A 16,407-nucleotide genomic window follows, 5' to 3' on the forward strand; every position below is an offset into this window, starting at 1 on the left:
AAAAAAACACATTTATTATTTATCAAAACATTTTGGTTTATAATTAACAATCTTCCTTTCTTTCATGTTTGCCCATTTTACAAATGCTTCTTGAAAGTTAAATGCACTTTCAGGGCCCTCAATATTAATCATTAACAAATTGTTTACATGGTTGATTAACAACCTGTTTCGAATATTAGTTTTAATCAAATTAAGGCAGCTAAAGCCCCTTTCACAGTCAACAGTGTGCATTGGTATTGTTGCACAATACTCTATAACAGAAGTTATTAATGGGTACTGTTCAGACACATCATTGGTATATAAAAATAAAAGTAATTCATTAAATGACATGTTTTTACATCGTTGCATTAAGATGTGTTTAAATAATCCCCATTCACAAAGTAATTCAGTTTCTGTAAACTGAAAATCTTTTCTGGGAGATTCCGAAAACAAATTGAAAATGCAACGGATTTCCTTTACACCATAATGCTGTAATTCTTCCGAACTATGGGGCATCCTGCTAGGTATAAATATATTGAACATTTCGATTTTATCCAAATCTCCCAATCTATCAGTAATATTTTCAATGATACAGTTTAAAAAATTGTGCATCAAATTACGGAATCTTTCCCTCTGTTTCAGTCCATCTAAAATTATATGGCCCTGAAACTCAAATTTTTCACTTTCCTTCTTAGGCACATCATCTAAAAAACTCATATAATGAGTGCCGGTGCCATTTTTTATTTCTTCTAGACTTGAAATACAAGCCTTCACACTTGCTTGAACATATTCCAAATTTCTGAAATATTCTTGCGAAAGATATTTAGATTTTTTCTCCTTCTTGTTTGATCAAATTCTTTTCTTGGATGTTAGCGTCATGGTTTTTCGCGGAAGCTTTTTTTTAAATGGAATTTAGTAAAATCCTTTAGCAAAAATGCGAAAATGCTTTGTTGAATTTTAGCATTATTGAGGGGTCTTCTCGCATTTTGCGAAAAAAGCTACCGTAGCGGAAACCCTGATCCCATACTGTTCAAAGCAGAATATTCGTTTCGAACGAATGACGGAAACAAAATCTCACTCACATTTTTAATCATTCCAATGGACATATTTTAAATAACACAACTTAGTAATGTATCACTTTTAATGTGTTATGCATGAAGTAAACTTAATAAATTCTTAAATTTATTATATTTTATTTAAAAAAATTAAAATAATTTGTCAGTAAATTAGAAATATTTTCCTAGAATACTACAATTGGAATTAAAACTTGGAGAAACTTAGTTTGTCTCGAACCGTCTTTCTCTCCCCAGGAAGGGTGAACGAAACAATTATGAAGATAAACAAATTTGTGAAGGGTCTGATTAAAAGATAAATTATTTTGTGAAGGACCCAAATTTCATCTCAACAGACCCCTGGTTTCTCTTAAATACAGTGTCTCCACACTACATTTCTCTTCCATTCACACATCGAGGATTGTGGTTAGAAGAAATGGGTGTTCTCAGAGTCACCATACCATACAGCCAGTGGTGTAGTTTTGGGGGACAAAACCCCCTCCAAAATTAAGCATTACTAGACTATTGTACGGTAAGTTGGATATTGACATAGTTCTCATTTCTTTTTTTGTAATTTAAACCTTTAGAATATATATCAGAATATATATACATATGTATTAATACATACATAAATATATATATATGTATCTATCTATCTAAGTATCAATGCATACATATCTATATTTATGCATCTCTGCACACACACACATATATATGTACAGTCAGACTTCTATTTAACGAACTTCCATTTTACGAATTTCTCTATTCTGCGAATTTTTTGGAGGAACCAAGAACATTTTGGAAATTTCTTCGTAAAATAGCTTCCAAATCGTGAAGTGAATTTTCTATTGAACGAACTTTTCTTTGAGATCCACTTTCCCTATTTCCCAAAATATTTCAGAACATTTCAAACTCATCAAAGCATTTTATGGTGGAAATGACCTTGAATTGACTTTCGAACCCACTTCACTTTTAGAGAGAGCAGTAAAATCCCTTTTCCTTTTTGTTTGCACTTCAAACGAAAAACTCAGACCAAAATGAACAGATTTTATCCGTAGCCATTAAACTTAACAACGCATGTTATAATGTATGTTTAAAATTACTTTGTAATTATAATTTTATACAGCAAATAAATGCAGCTATAATTTTATACATAAATATAGCTTTTTTTAGTTGAAAAAGTAGTAACATGATAGTGTAAGACTGGATAATGTTTTGCTCTATTCTCATGCAGATTTCTTTTATGGCTAAAATTTATTAAATAAATAGTAGACACTAGTTTACAAGATAAAGGTGCATCAATTGTTATTTTAATGATGACTAGTTTTTATGATTTTAAAACCTGTTTTGTGTTGTTCAAGTATTTCAAAAGGTGATTTTCCATTTAACGAATTTTCCATACAGCGAACTTATTATCGGGATTCAGCAACTTCGTTAAATAGAGATCCGTCTGTATATATATATTAGAAGGAGGTAATCAATAACCCCTCTCGAACATGCATTAAAACTACGCCACTGAATATAGCGCTGATTATATATAGCAGCAGATTAGATAGCCATTCTCACTGCAAGCTGTGATCGAAGTGGAAAGTCTCATCCATGCTGTTGTTGTACTTCATTTCACGTCACACTAGAGCTGCACAATCGGCTATTGGCGACGGTCTGGGAAACATCTCTGAGGATGACATGCCACCACAATTTTGATCCTCTGCAGAGGGGATGACACCCCTGTTTCAGTAGCCCAAACGACCTGCAGTCGAGCACTTTACGGTAGCACAGTTTAACGAGGACCCATACCGCACACCCTCGGTCCCTACGCAGACTAATCCAAGTGGTCACCCACCCGCACACAGACCGCAGCCAGTGAAGCTTGACTTTGGTGATCTTCTGGGAACCGTGTCTTAACGATCAGTCCACTCTGTCATCGATGCAAAGGGGTGACTAACATCATGATTAATATGTGCCTTAGGACCTTTTGGCCAGATAGTGTATTTTATTTGTTAGAAAATTCAATACACCTGGGATGGACATGCATGTATTGGGTTTTCATTCAGATTTATTATATACTTCCTATTTGCATTTATTTTTAGCATTTTGCATTACAATGCTAACCAATGGATACATAAACAAAGTTTCAGTCGCCTAAAAACAATAAAGCTGTCACCTGATTTTACTTAGAATCTTATAGTGTGTCTAATAATTTAGCCTAATGACTATAACATAATAATATAATACCTCATATAATAAATATTTATATTATATATCGTCTGATTTATCCTCCGACCGATACGTAAACGAGTGAAAAACTGCCTCAAAACAATAAAGCTGTATAGCATCACCTGATAATTAAGATTTTACATCTTATAATGCGTGTCCCGGGACTGTATGCAAAAAAGAACAACCTAAAAGATTGCTACACATATTACATCTGTAACAAAACTCAATACACTGGCTACTTCCACAGTGGTAAAGAAATAGGTTTCTTCTTTTAAACAGTTTGCCATCTAGTTTCAATAATAATATGTAAGCTATCTACTTAATTTTGAAATAAGTTAAAATCAACAATTGGAAAGTAAAATAAATTGAATGAATTTCTTTACAAAAATGAATACAACAAAGTTGCAAAACAAATTTGTGTGTTAAACACATGTGAACACTGTGTTTAAATAAAAAAAACATTAGACAATTATTTTAAAGTACAATTACAGAGTTGCCACTAAAATCTGGGGGAAAAAAATACAGTGCAACTTTAGCCTAGCTATACTAGTTTTAATTGCTGGAAAAAAAATAGTATAGTACTTACTTAATATATTACTACTTACAAAATATTTAATAGTATAGTCAATGAACTAGTTTAGTATAGTTCAAATATCATCCTTAACTATCCCACAGATTGATCGCTCTTTGAGTGGTCACCACTTTTAAAAGACAAAAATAAGAAATATAATTTCCTGCATTTCTCCAGTTAGTAAAGAAACCCTCAAAATTCCCCATTACTTTAGGTGATTTTTAAATTCCATGTATTTTCCAAAGTTTCCCTGTGGAGTGACAACCGTGGAAAAACTAAAACAATTATCTTATTCCAAATAAAAACCAGAATGCTGGCAATAATCGTTAAGATTATTGTCAAAAAAAAATACCTCATGAGTAAAAAACTATACTAAATATTGTTTTTTTTTGTTGACAAATTTGTAAAGACAGGGTTGCCACTCTAATCTGTAAAAAAAAAAAAATTCATTGTGTTTTCCCTGTCCATATAATACACAATATATTAACAGGAAACACACAATCACTGTGCTCTTGTAATGAGCTTTATTGGACTTACTAAACTAGTTGCTGAAAAAACGTAAGAGAAAAAAGGTAAAGCTGTAATAATGCTATGCTATAGTAAATAACATAGTTTAGTATAGCTGAAATATCTTCCTTATATAGATTGTGTTTTAAGTGGTCTCCATTTTTAAAAGAAGAAAATATATACCCTGCATTTTCTAAATTTGTAAAGAAAAACTAAACATTCTCTAAGTCAGTGTTTCTTAACCTTTTTCGTATAATGGACCCCTTTTAAAAACTTTTAAGAGGTCACAGACCACTCCCCTGAGAAAAAAATAATTGTAAAAAACATCAATTATTAGAAAAAATTTAATTTTATTATTTTAATAGTATGCAAAATTTTAAAAATTAAAATTCGTAATATGAAGGTTGTTACTGCTTTTCCTTAATTAATAAATTGAATTGAGGAATGGTTTTTGACAAAGCAACGCGTATATCATGTTCAACATTCAATCGATTTCGATGTTCTGTTTTTATTGTCACAAGTGTGGATAATCCCGCTTAGAAATATCAAATAATATTAAATGAAATAATGATTAAATAATATTTGACATGGATATTAGAGGGCTGTGTGAAGTCCTCGCTGAATTTGTGGTATCTCGATCATGGGGTGACTTGCCGCTCACAAATCACCTAGTTTCAAATATGTATGTATTTTCACCTTTTAGAAAAAGATCACTGTTATTTAAATATTATTGATCCAAACGTTTTAAAAATTAGAAGTATTGTGCGGACCCCCAAAATATGACCCATGGACCCCTAAGGGGTTCATGAACCATAGGTTAAGAAACCCTGCTCTAAGTGGAGTGGCAACAGAAAGAGTGGGGGGAATGTCTAGCAAGAGAAATTTGAACTGACTCAAACTTTCTTTTATTTGAATGAAGATACTCACAAGATTGTTTGTAAGTCCCCTTGATGAGGATAAAACTATTTTTTGTACACCTGCACCAATCTGAGGTACTAAATGGTTCAGAATCTTTTCCAAAACTCTCACTTCTCTTTGGTGATGCTCATCCTCTTCTCCTGCATAAAACTTTTCATTGCAATCTTCATGATCTTCTTCATAATTCTCCCACATGCCTAGAACGATTTATTATAAATAAATTTCTTGTTTAAACATTCTGTGGGGGCTAATATTCACGAATCTTGGCTCAATAAGGGTTCAAAAGTTTCCCTATATATATATAGAGAGAGAGAGAAAGTTTTTCAATTCATATAGAAGGAAGGGCCACTCAGCCTTCTCACGAGGTGAACCGGTTTCGAATTCCAGGGATGGCTGGTCGATACAAATTCCGCTTGCACCGACCACAGGGCTGACGTAAAATATCCTCAGTGGTAGGAGGATCATGGAATAGAGTTCCCTTGCTGCCAGGCTCACCTTGGGAGATTTTCGTGGTAGTTGGTTCAGCTCCTTCAACATTTGGAACAATTGACCGTTTATTCGCAGTCCGATATCTTTCCTGTGCCCTAAGCGTTTCCTCTGGAATAGACAACTTGACAAGAGGAAACAACATTGTAACATATTGTTTGGCTACGGTAAGAATTCCCCCCGCCACAAAGTCTGAGGATCCCTTTCCTCTCCATGAAACGCAAATGCGGGTTAGTTCTATCAAAAAAGTCTTCCACAAAAGCCAACTTCTCCCAATACTTGATCTAGGAATTATCTTATCTTCTGGATTGGGTTCAAAACACCAGTAGTCGTAAACCCAAAATTGGGTCGGCTGTTTGATGACGGTTATAAAATATAAAATTGCAACAGACGTTTCAACAATGGCTTATTAATTTCGCTTTTGTTTCAACAACCCTAGCAGCAAAATAACTAAAAAAGCAAAATAATATTCTAGTGATTTAAAAATCTAATATCGAAATTACACGTTTTTGAAATCAATATCGTGCTTCGTTTTTATGCAAGTTCAACATCCATTGTCGCGGTTCGAAATCATGCAACCAAAAAGTCCTGCATCGCGGTTCTCGATTACACGATTCAAAATTCCGATTTGTATTTCCCCTGTTCGTAAATCCGAATTTGCAATTCGTATTCACGCCATTCATATAGTTGTTTTCTTAAAATCCAATATCACGTTTTATATTCACGCGGATTAAAAATCTAATATAGCGATTCACATTCACTCGATTTTAACATAAAGTATCGCGATTCTGGTAAGTATTAAGTGTTTTTGCTTAAATTAATTACTATAAAAGAGTTCTTTATTGGCAGGTAATTTCATTTTGAATCAAAAAATTTCTATTAAATATGAATACCCTATCAGCCCTCATTGGATCAATATTTATAGGTTCAAAGGGAGGTTCCGATAGTGACCGATAATTTACAGCCACTTTAGAACTGATATCGGTCCTATATAGAATTGTGAGATCTATTATTTAGCCAATAATAGGTTCTATATTGGCTATTATAGGATTAATATTAAAAAATCTGGATAGCCCAATATGGGTTCTTATTGAACCAAAATTGTTGGTAAGGAAAACACTCACTATCAATAGGATTATCTATACAACCAACATGATGAATCTAACAATAATTTTTAACATGTTACAAATTGTTTACATATTGAAAACGTTAGTAGGTAAAAAAACTTGTTATTCATAAAAGCAGTGAACCCAAGACAGGCCTTTTTCAGGAGCATAATGCAGTACAATACATCGGTATATATCAGGCAATGCATTGGAAAATATCAATGTTATGTATTCATTACCGATAAAATGCTTGGAATTTTCAAAAACATTTTTTGATAACTGTTGTTGAACATCCGACCCACTTTTTGGGGTTAACGTCATGGTCTGCGGGGATCGGCCAGTTTCTTTTCATTTGATTCATGCATTTGATTGTGGGAAAAATGCTTTTTCTGGTAAAGTTTCAAATTTTCAGGTATATCATAACATATAACATGAAGCAAATAATATTGAAATAAAAATTCCTAAAAATTATAAAGACTGTTTAAAATCTCCTCAAGTTAAAAATCGGAAATTAGCCACATCTGATGAGATTAAAACTATAAGAGAAAGAAAAGTTTGGGATTTGGTTCCAACTCGTAAAAATAAAAGAATTTTGAGAAGTTGTTGGATTTATACAACTAAAGTACATGAAAAGAGTGAAATAAAGCACATTTAGTTACCCAGAGATTTAAACAAAAAACGAGGTGAAAGTTACGTATTTAGTCCTGTGGTTAATTTTGTTCTTCTAAGAATGTTTTTCACAATCTTAGTTTGTATGCAAGGATGGTATAATTTACGATTAGATATCAAGTGCGCGATATCAAGTGTGCTTACCTTTACGCAAATTTGAATGAGGATGCATATATGCATCAACCTCAAGGTTTTGTTGATTCAAATAAGCAGACCACATTTGTCATTTAAAGAAAGCTATTTATGGACTCAAACAAAGCGGTCGAGAGTGGTTTTTGGAATTGGATGATACACTTGAAAATTTAAAGTTGTTGAGATTGAAGTGGTGTAATTGTACATATGAATATAAAAATGTGATTCTTATAATTTATGTAGATGACATAATAATTTTTGCTAAAACAAAAGATGAAGTAGACAGTGTTATTAAACTTTTAGGTGATAATTTTGATTTAAAAATTTTGGGAAAAACTTTAAATTGTTAGGTGTTGAATTTGTCCAAAAGGATTGTGAGATGTTAATACATCAAAAGAGTTACATTAAAGAAGTTTGTAAAATGTTATCCAGCTTTAAAAATCCTTTGTCATCATTGCGGATTACTAAGGGTAACTTATTATCAAATGCTTATTGTCCACCTTCTAAAAGCGAAGTGGAGGAAATGGCAAAATTGCTGTTTTGGATTATTTTGGGTTGTTTGTCTTATATAGCTAATGGCACAAGATTGGATATTTGCTATGCGGTAAATATATTATCACAATTTCAAGAAAACCCAGGCTTAAACACTGGAATACTTTATTAAGATTATTAGGTTATGTTCAAAATACTCAAGATTATTTCCTAAAATTTTTAAATATTGAGGAATTAATGTTAATTGTTACTGTGACTCATATTTTGCTGCTAACAGGGATGACAGAATATCAGTAGGTGGTATAATATTGTTTTTAAATAATACTCCGATATTCTGGAAAACTTTAAAACAAAAATGTGTGAGTCTATCGACAATGGAATCAGACTATGTGACTTTAACTGACGCTGCCAAAGAGGTAATGTGGATTAAGTGTATAATAGATGAGTGTGGAGTATTAAATTTAAAAGACATAAATTTAAGTGATTGTATTATATTTAGTGATAATCAATCAGCGATTGATTTTTCACGCTCACATATTGAAAATAGTCGAACACTACACACAGACGTAAGGTATCATTTTTTAAGAAATTTAATTTATGATAAATTTTTCACTGTTAAACATGTTAGGAGTAAGTCTAACTTAGCGGACATTTTTACAAAGCCTTTAACTAAGTTAGAAGTTGAAAAATTTTGTTCAACAATATTTGTGAAGGTTTAATCTTCAGGAAAGGTTTAAGTTTCAGGAAAGAGACAACTTAAATGTTGGTTTAAAGAAATTAAATATCTCCATAATATTTTTTTTTAGTTTATTGAAGATTTTGATTAACTGTATGTGCATTTTTGTAAAAGTTAAAAGCATGAGAGGGGGCCCGCATGTTAGACAATTAAAGGCTAAAAGGGTATAAGGTTCAATCTTCATCAGTCGTTGAAGATAACGATCTCGTACATTAAACTTGCGTCGGTGACGTCATGGTCTATGGGGATCGGCCAGTTTCTTTTCATTTGTTGCTGGTCGTTCTTTATCTGTTTAAAAAGTATTTAAGCTTCTGTTGAAGCAAATTATTTTGTATTCTTTCTCTTCGTTTGTCACTCTGTTTGCGACAGTTGGTCTATCAATGTTTTTAAATAAATGTATTGCTTTAGAAACTTTGTTTGTTTTATTTGTTTTATTGACATGCAGATAAAATGATATTCTGCGACAATCTCGGATGTCACCTTCTACCACTGAGGATACTTCACGTCAGCCCCGTGGTCGGTGCAAGTTGGGAGCGGAATCACCCGAGTCACCACGATTTGAGGTTAAATACTTGCTGAAAACAATAATGGGTAATCCATAAAAAAGAAAGAACATTCATAATAGGCTTCGCATTGAGCCCCCCAAAAAATCGCAACATTTCTCAAAACAACACATAATACAAAAACAACCTTTCTTTTTGGAGCAGAGCCATGTCAAAAACTGTGATGGTTTTAGTGCGATTCACGATAATGCCACATCATGTGATAGTCACCATCATCCAACATCTTTCATTAGTGGTTTTCGATATGCCTACAAACTTCAATCATACCGTGATTTAAAATGCTACTTTAATACTGCTCAATCTAAATTAATTCCTGTTTTTTCAGTATAATTTAGAGGTAATGGAAAGTTTCCACTTCTCTTATATGGACCGCCTTTTTTAAATATGAATAAACATTTATTGATTTTAAAAACTACATGGTGATAAAATACTTAATATTAAAGATGATGAATATATACATAATGGGATGATTCGAGATAATTAAAAAGATGATGAAGGATTGAGAAAGTTAATAGTCGCATCTCGAGTTCCATTACAACAACATTTACTTGAAAGCTTTTCCATTAGCCAACCATTTTCCAACATTTACTTGAAAGCTTTACTTGAAGAAGAAAAAACAGAAGTTCTTTCTTCTGCGCTTGCAGCTCCATCTCGAGATAGTTTTAGACAAATACTATTGTAAACCATCAGGAGAAGTTTGATTCGAATGGATCAACAATCCATGATGGTTCCAACTTTACAATTTAGTTTTAGACAGCTTTTTATTGTATTGACTTTTACTTATCGCTGTTCTTATCACAATTTTTATCCCCTTCTAAATTTTTAACCATACTATTTTTAGAATCCTTACATACCATTTTTAATATCTTATACTTGCTTTACTTTGGTGCTTACAGCACTCTTGTACTTCGTATATTTGTAATGTTAGTTATGTGATGTTACCTTTTTATTGCTATCTGTTGAAATGATTAATTCAAATCTCGTGTTCACTATAGAGCAGTGCTCCATTGACACACAAGATGGACGCTGCTGGGGACTAAAAATTTTTTTCCTTCAAATTATTGAAAATACTTCTGTTTTTAAATAAATGCCACGGGTGGTGATGGATGCTGAGTGTTCGGGCAGCAGTCCTCTTAGAGGGACTGTCCAGGCGGTCAGTCGTCTCATCTTAATGTCCAATGGATGGGCGGGACAGTAAAACTCTATTCTTACGTGATTACGAATAGCTGTTAGACAAATTAAGGCTAAAAGGGTATGAGGTTCGATCTTCGTCAGTCATTTAAGATGACAATCTCATGCATTCCACTTGCGTCGGCAACCTCGTGGTCTACGTTGATCGGCCAGTTTATTCTCATTTGCTGCTGGTCATTCACACGTGGATCATGATGTCATCCTTTATCTGTTTAAAGAGTATTTAAGCTTCTGTTGAAGCAGATTATTCATTCTTTTTTTTAGTCGATCTGTTTGTGACAGTTTGTCTACCAATGTTTTTAAATAAATTTATTGCTTTAGAAACTTTGTTTGATTGACATACAGACAATCTCAGATGTTGATAGCAACATTTTATTTTAAAAAAAAACATAAATATCAATCCAATATCGTGATATTTTTAAACCTATGAATAGGAATCAATGCGCGTCACTTTTAAATCAGGTGAGTACAAAAATGGATATTAAAATCGCAATATTAGCAGACACAGTTCTAAAGAATATCGAAAATCTTCTAAGCTAAAATAATCGAATGGACGGAAGTATCGAGTATACGTAAGCAGCAGAATTTAGTATAAGTATTAAAATGTTGTCAGATTATAAGTTTTTGATTCGTCGAACCAACGATCTAGAGATACGCGTAATTCTGAGATATTCATGGAAAAATCAAATGCTGTGCTACCAATTTTAAGATCCGAAAGAATGAAACGAAAAAAAACGGTATTTCGAGCCAAACCCGGAATACAATCACTCCTGATTATATTCTCTCACAAGTAATAATAAAAAAAAGAAGATTTTTTAAGGATAATATAGAAAATTTCAGCTGTTTTAAATAAGATTTATAATTAAATTGCCTACAAATGATGAATATATCACACCTCTGCAGCATCCTTTGTTCTGACAAGAATCGCGATTGAACAGCTGTCCCAATTTTTTGGGTATACAGCTACTAATGTTCAACTCCGTAGCCTTGTCATTTTGAACTCAATCCAGAAAACAAGGAAACTAACTCCTGGATCAAATATTGGGAGAAACCCGCATAACTTGAAGACGTTTAGATCGACAACAAGGGGACCCACAATACACCGAGGATGAGATACACTGCAGTCGGGATTCGAACACGGTTCACTTCGTCGGAAGGCCCCGAAGACAAAAATTTTGCTTCATAGTGAGAATCGCAAAACATTTCTTGCCAGAAAAATGTTTTCTTTGGGAATTAAAAAAATTTGCTTTTCTTTCCTGCAAAAATGTTCGTTCTACGTCATTATTACTATTGATTTCCAGTTTTTAAAATCCCATATTTTTAATACGATATTATTTATGACAACAACTGAATTTCGAAATGAAAACACGCAGCTCCCTTCACGAAGAGTCTTGCCGTCTCTCTTCTTTTTTTGGTAGTTCTTGATTTCATGATTTTTTTTTAATGAGATGATTCACAAAATGCGAAAAAGGGAATAACAAAAAAATATGACATTAAAAAAGTTATTTGAACCAATGTTGTTAAAAAGAGATTACCGTGAGCCCAGAAGCATGGATAGATGTCTTTCCACAATGAAGAATCCCAGGCTATCTCATTCCAAGATCGAGAGACTTGGGAACAACGTATGACATCCTTTGGATTCAGATAGGACATGATGTGTAGAATGACTTCATGCGGAAGTCTCACAATAGGACCTACAAAAACACAACAGGCAGGGTTGATACACAAAAAATTGTTGCTTTTAGTAGCCATGAAAGCCTAAATAATAACAAAATTTTTGTCAATAATATTAGTAAAATTTTATGAAATGTCTTAGTTGCTCATATAACATGATCCATTTAGTCAAGTGGGTTCCAAATATGATAATTCTTCTATAAACGTTAGTGTTCTAGCAAATAAATATTTATATAAAAAAAAATTAGTATATTAACGGAAAATTAATTATTTTAATGAATAGAATTCCATCCAAAAATACTTTATTAAAAAAAACATACTTTTTCTAAATAATTTTCCTTTTTATCAGCAAATATATATACATATGTGAAAAGGGATTATTCAAATTCAAAAATCACACATTCTACTATTGTATTAAAAATTGTTTCTTTTTTTTAAAACCCTGCAGAATTTCTTAGCGATAACCGTCGAAAAGGCGATCGAGATACAAAATAGACTTACGATGGAATCTGTGCAAATTGAGCACATTAAAAAGTGATAACTCAAATTTGCAATTCAACATTTTTAACATGCTTTATTTTTTAAGAAAAAAAAACTGAAAAAAAAAAAGAAGTTCAGACTTATCAACCCAATTTATGCTTAAAAAAAACATAACTAGGAGCACAGAAAAGTTTCCCAATAGTCTCTTTTTCCTGAAAAATAGTTGCTTTATTAACCTTTCCAGGCAAAAAAAGTTGCCTCAGGTTGAAAATAGTTGCATAGAGTCGCATTTTAGTCACCTGTATAGGGGTGCAGCACACCCTTTTTGAGTAAAACATGCTTGCAGAAATACTTTTAATTATTTAAAATTAAATAAACTGATGCTTTTCCATCTTTGCACAATAATTTTACAGTAAAACCTCACTACAACAATATTTTGGGGATTAAATAAATATAGTGTGTAGAGGGATATATCGAGGGCCTGCATACTTTAGGGACACAATAAGATTTTTTTTTAAATATTAATTTTATATATATAACAGGGGTTTCCAACATATATGAGGCCGGGGGCCACAGTTAAAAACACAAATCAAATGGCGGGCCGCAACTTTATCAAAATTTTATGTAGAACTCTTTTATGTTTGAAAGAACATTAAATATTACTGTCAGATTTTTACCAAGTTGTACAAAACAAAAGTATTGAATTAAAAAATTAAAATAGAAGTAGATTTTTAAAAATATTTAATTGTTATTAAAGATATTTTTAAAAATATTAAATAAATAATAAAAATTCGGCTACAATAAATTTAATGTACACCTATGTATTAAACAATTAATGTGAAACAGATATCTAATTGTTAAGATATAAAACTTTAAAAAAGGTTGGTATTAAAACTTACATAGTAGCACACAAAATGCTCAATGACAAAATTGAGGTTTGTCTGCTGCAACCACCAGAGAATAAATATTTACATTTTAAATTTAAAGTTTACAAATGTGTGAGAAATTTTTTCGTCCAAAACGAGTGGTTTCAAAAAGTTAAATCGGAGAATTTCTTCGAGAAAATTTCTGATGTGCAACATGCTAAACTATATTCACAAAATACAAAAAAAATGAAATAAAAAAGAGCAACATACACGATTAGTTTTGTATTTGAATAAATATTTTCTTGGATGCAAAACCTGAGAAATAAATTTCTTTGCACCGTTGATATGTTAAATTTCACAGAAACGATGAAATTAGTTTTTTATTAACGAGAAAAGTATTTTAATACCCATATAGAATTTTTACGAAAATTGCCCACGAAAAAATGACAACTAATATATTTTATTTCGCGGGCCACCAAAAAAGGCTTCGCGGGCCGGATGCGGCCCCCGGGCCACCAGTTGGAAACCCCTGATATATATTAACTATAAATCTATTTATATATTACATAGAAATTTAATTTGCAGAGTGATAATTATGGTTAAATATGAAATCAGATAGGAATGTTACATCTGTGACTTCTTAAGAGATAAGGGAGGCAATTCTGAGAATGGATGGTCTGTGTACATCAATTATGGGGCATTGAAATCTGAATACAAAAGCCATTCACTGTGGTGAAAATAAATAAGATAAGTACATTATCAGCAGTGAGACTTCTCTTGACAAAAGAGACTGAAAAAAATGGCAAAAGGTAACATTATTTTTACATTATTTGAAAACCAATAATAAATGGAGAAAATGAAGTTGAAGTTTTAAAAAAAAATATTTTTCTATAGATTTGAATAAAATAAAATTTTATCTAATTTTAAATGAATATGTAATATTTTTTTATTTATTCTAATATCATGGGCGAGATTCTCATATTTTACTAAACAAGAAAGCACACTCATTACTTCCTTTTCCGCATTTCCTAAATCGTCACATAAAAAAAAAATTAAAAAATCGTGCAATCCGTACCAGTTACTGAACGCGAATGAAATATACCGCATGGACTAACGAAAATATCGGTGCAAAACGACCGTGTCGAATTATTTCTCAAATATCCACGATTCGAATTTCGCGTGCCGTAATAATATCCGTATGTTTAAAAAATTCACGAGAATATAAATAATAACTGAGCAATGAAAGACATCACGATTTCGAAAAAAAACAAAGCAAAAATGCGTAGCAGTAACTGTCTCAAAAAACGATTGAAATACCTTACAGATTAACGAGAATATCGGCGCAAAATGAGTGTGTCGAAGAATGATTTTTTGAGGAAAAATTTCTTTTTCAACATTTCTGCAGAAAAGAAATTTTTTATTTCATTATTCGATATTTTTCATTTTTCTAAAATAATAATAGAAAAATCACGCACATTTCTTTATTCTCCGATGTGCGAAAAAGGCATTTTTTAATTATAATTTTACAGTGCAGAAAACCGAAATTCTTTACTACTTCCTAAAAGTAAAATTCTTTCTGCAAGATTATTCTGCCACGTGGATAAACATAGTATAATAATGGAGACTTACTTGATTTCTCATTGAGAATGTCATATGTGTACCATTTACTGTGTTCCTTGATCACTTGTTCCTTCAGGCATTTCAGTTCTTCATAACCAAAATACTTCATTAACATCGGTTGGAAAACCTGAAATTGATCCTCTTTAGAGTAGTTCCCTTAACACATTTCTACCATGTTTCTTGATTGAATGCAAAAAAATATGGATGTTAGGAAGGAAATAAACTTTTAAAAAAAACTTTACTATAATTAAACAAAATTGTATATTGACAATTTTTATGTATTACAAACACAGAATAAGAAATTTTTGCATATACAGTATGTTTCCATTGTACATTTTCCGCAAACATATTTCTTCTCATTATTATTATTTCTATAATTCTTACAAATGTAAAAATATATTACAATTATAATTCTTATAATTAATATTATTTCTTCAAAGAACTTGGGCTGTCTCGATTGTTTCGACATTTTTCTGGGTAAAAACTTAACAGTTAGTTAGAAAAGAAGTAAAGCTATCCAAAATAAAATATAAGCTACTTACCAAAACATTTAGTGTTTGTCACTTTTTCTGACACAAAAATGCCAGTCTAAAATTTTCGGTACTTTCTTGAAATTTGAATTCACAGTTATCCTGATTAAACTTGTAGCGCCAGGCATGGTGCGCAGTCGCCAAAATAATCAACTGGATGACATACACAGGATCGGCAACCTTGTACCCTTCTTCAGTATTTAAGAAGCTTTGAACTTTGCTCTGTGCACACTCATACTTAATTTTACTTTTCTGCTTTTATCTTGTTATGTTTCAGTTGGTAATAAATATTGTTTGATTTTTGTCATAGTTGTCTTCAACTTAATATGAGAGGGTTCCTCCCCCTCAATTGGTGACCCTTGTGTTTATTATGTTTTTGGATACGCTATTATCCGTTGTTTTACAATTTGGAATAACTGCTTGAATTTGGTAATGTACAATTTCCTCTCTTATTTGGTCAACTGCTTTGCTTTGCACTACTTAAAATTTAAACTTAATGTATAGTAATATCTTTTTATTGTATAATGTTAGACTGAAATTTTTAAACATTATTGTAAGAGACTTTAATTAGTAGTTATTGAATTTGAATATACGAACTTTAAATGCTGTTGTATATAT

At 31.8% G+C, this 16,407-nt stretch overlaps 1 protein-coding gene across 1 annotated transcript in view; it reads right to left on the minus strand.

Annotated features, from left to right (window-relative positions):
- LOC107456421 (F-box/LRR-repeat protein 5) overlaps positions 1–16,407 on the minus strand; it is a gene marked incomplete in the record, with an annotated part of 48,655 nt that overhangs the window by 11,617 nt on the left and 20,631 nt on the right. The window contains 3 exon segments of the mRNA XM_043053868.2: positions 5,254–5,441; positions 12,155–12,313; positions 15,269–15,386. Coding sequence (XP_042909802.1) covers positions 5,254–5,441; positions 12,155–12,313; positions 15,269–15,386 — 465 coding nt within the window.

The sequence above is a fragment of the Parasteatoda tepidariorum genome, chromosome 8 (assembly GCF_043381705.1).
Source record: "Parasteatoda tepidariorum isolate YZ-2023 chromosome 8, CAS_Ptep_4.0, whole genome shotgun sequence".
Taxonomy (NCBI): domain Eukaryota; kingdom Metazoa; phylum Arthropoda; class Arachnida; order Araneae; family Theridiidae; genus Parasteatoda; species Parasteatoda tepidariorum.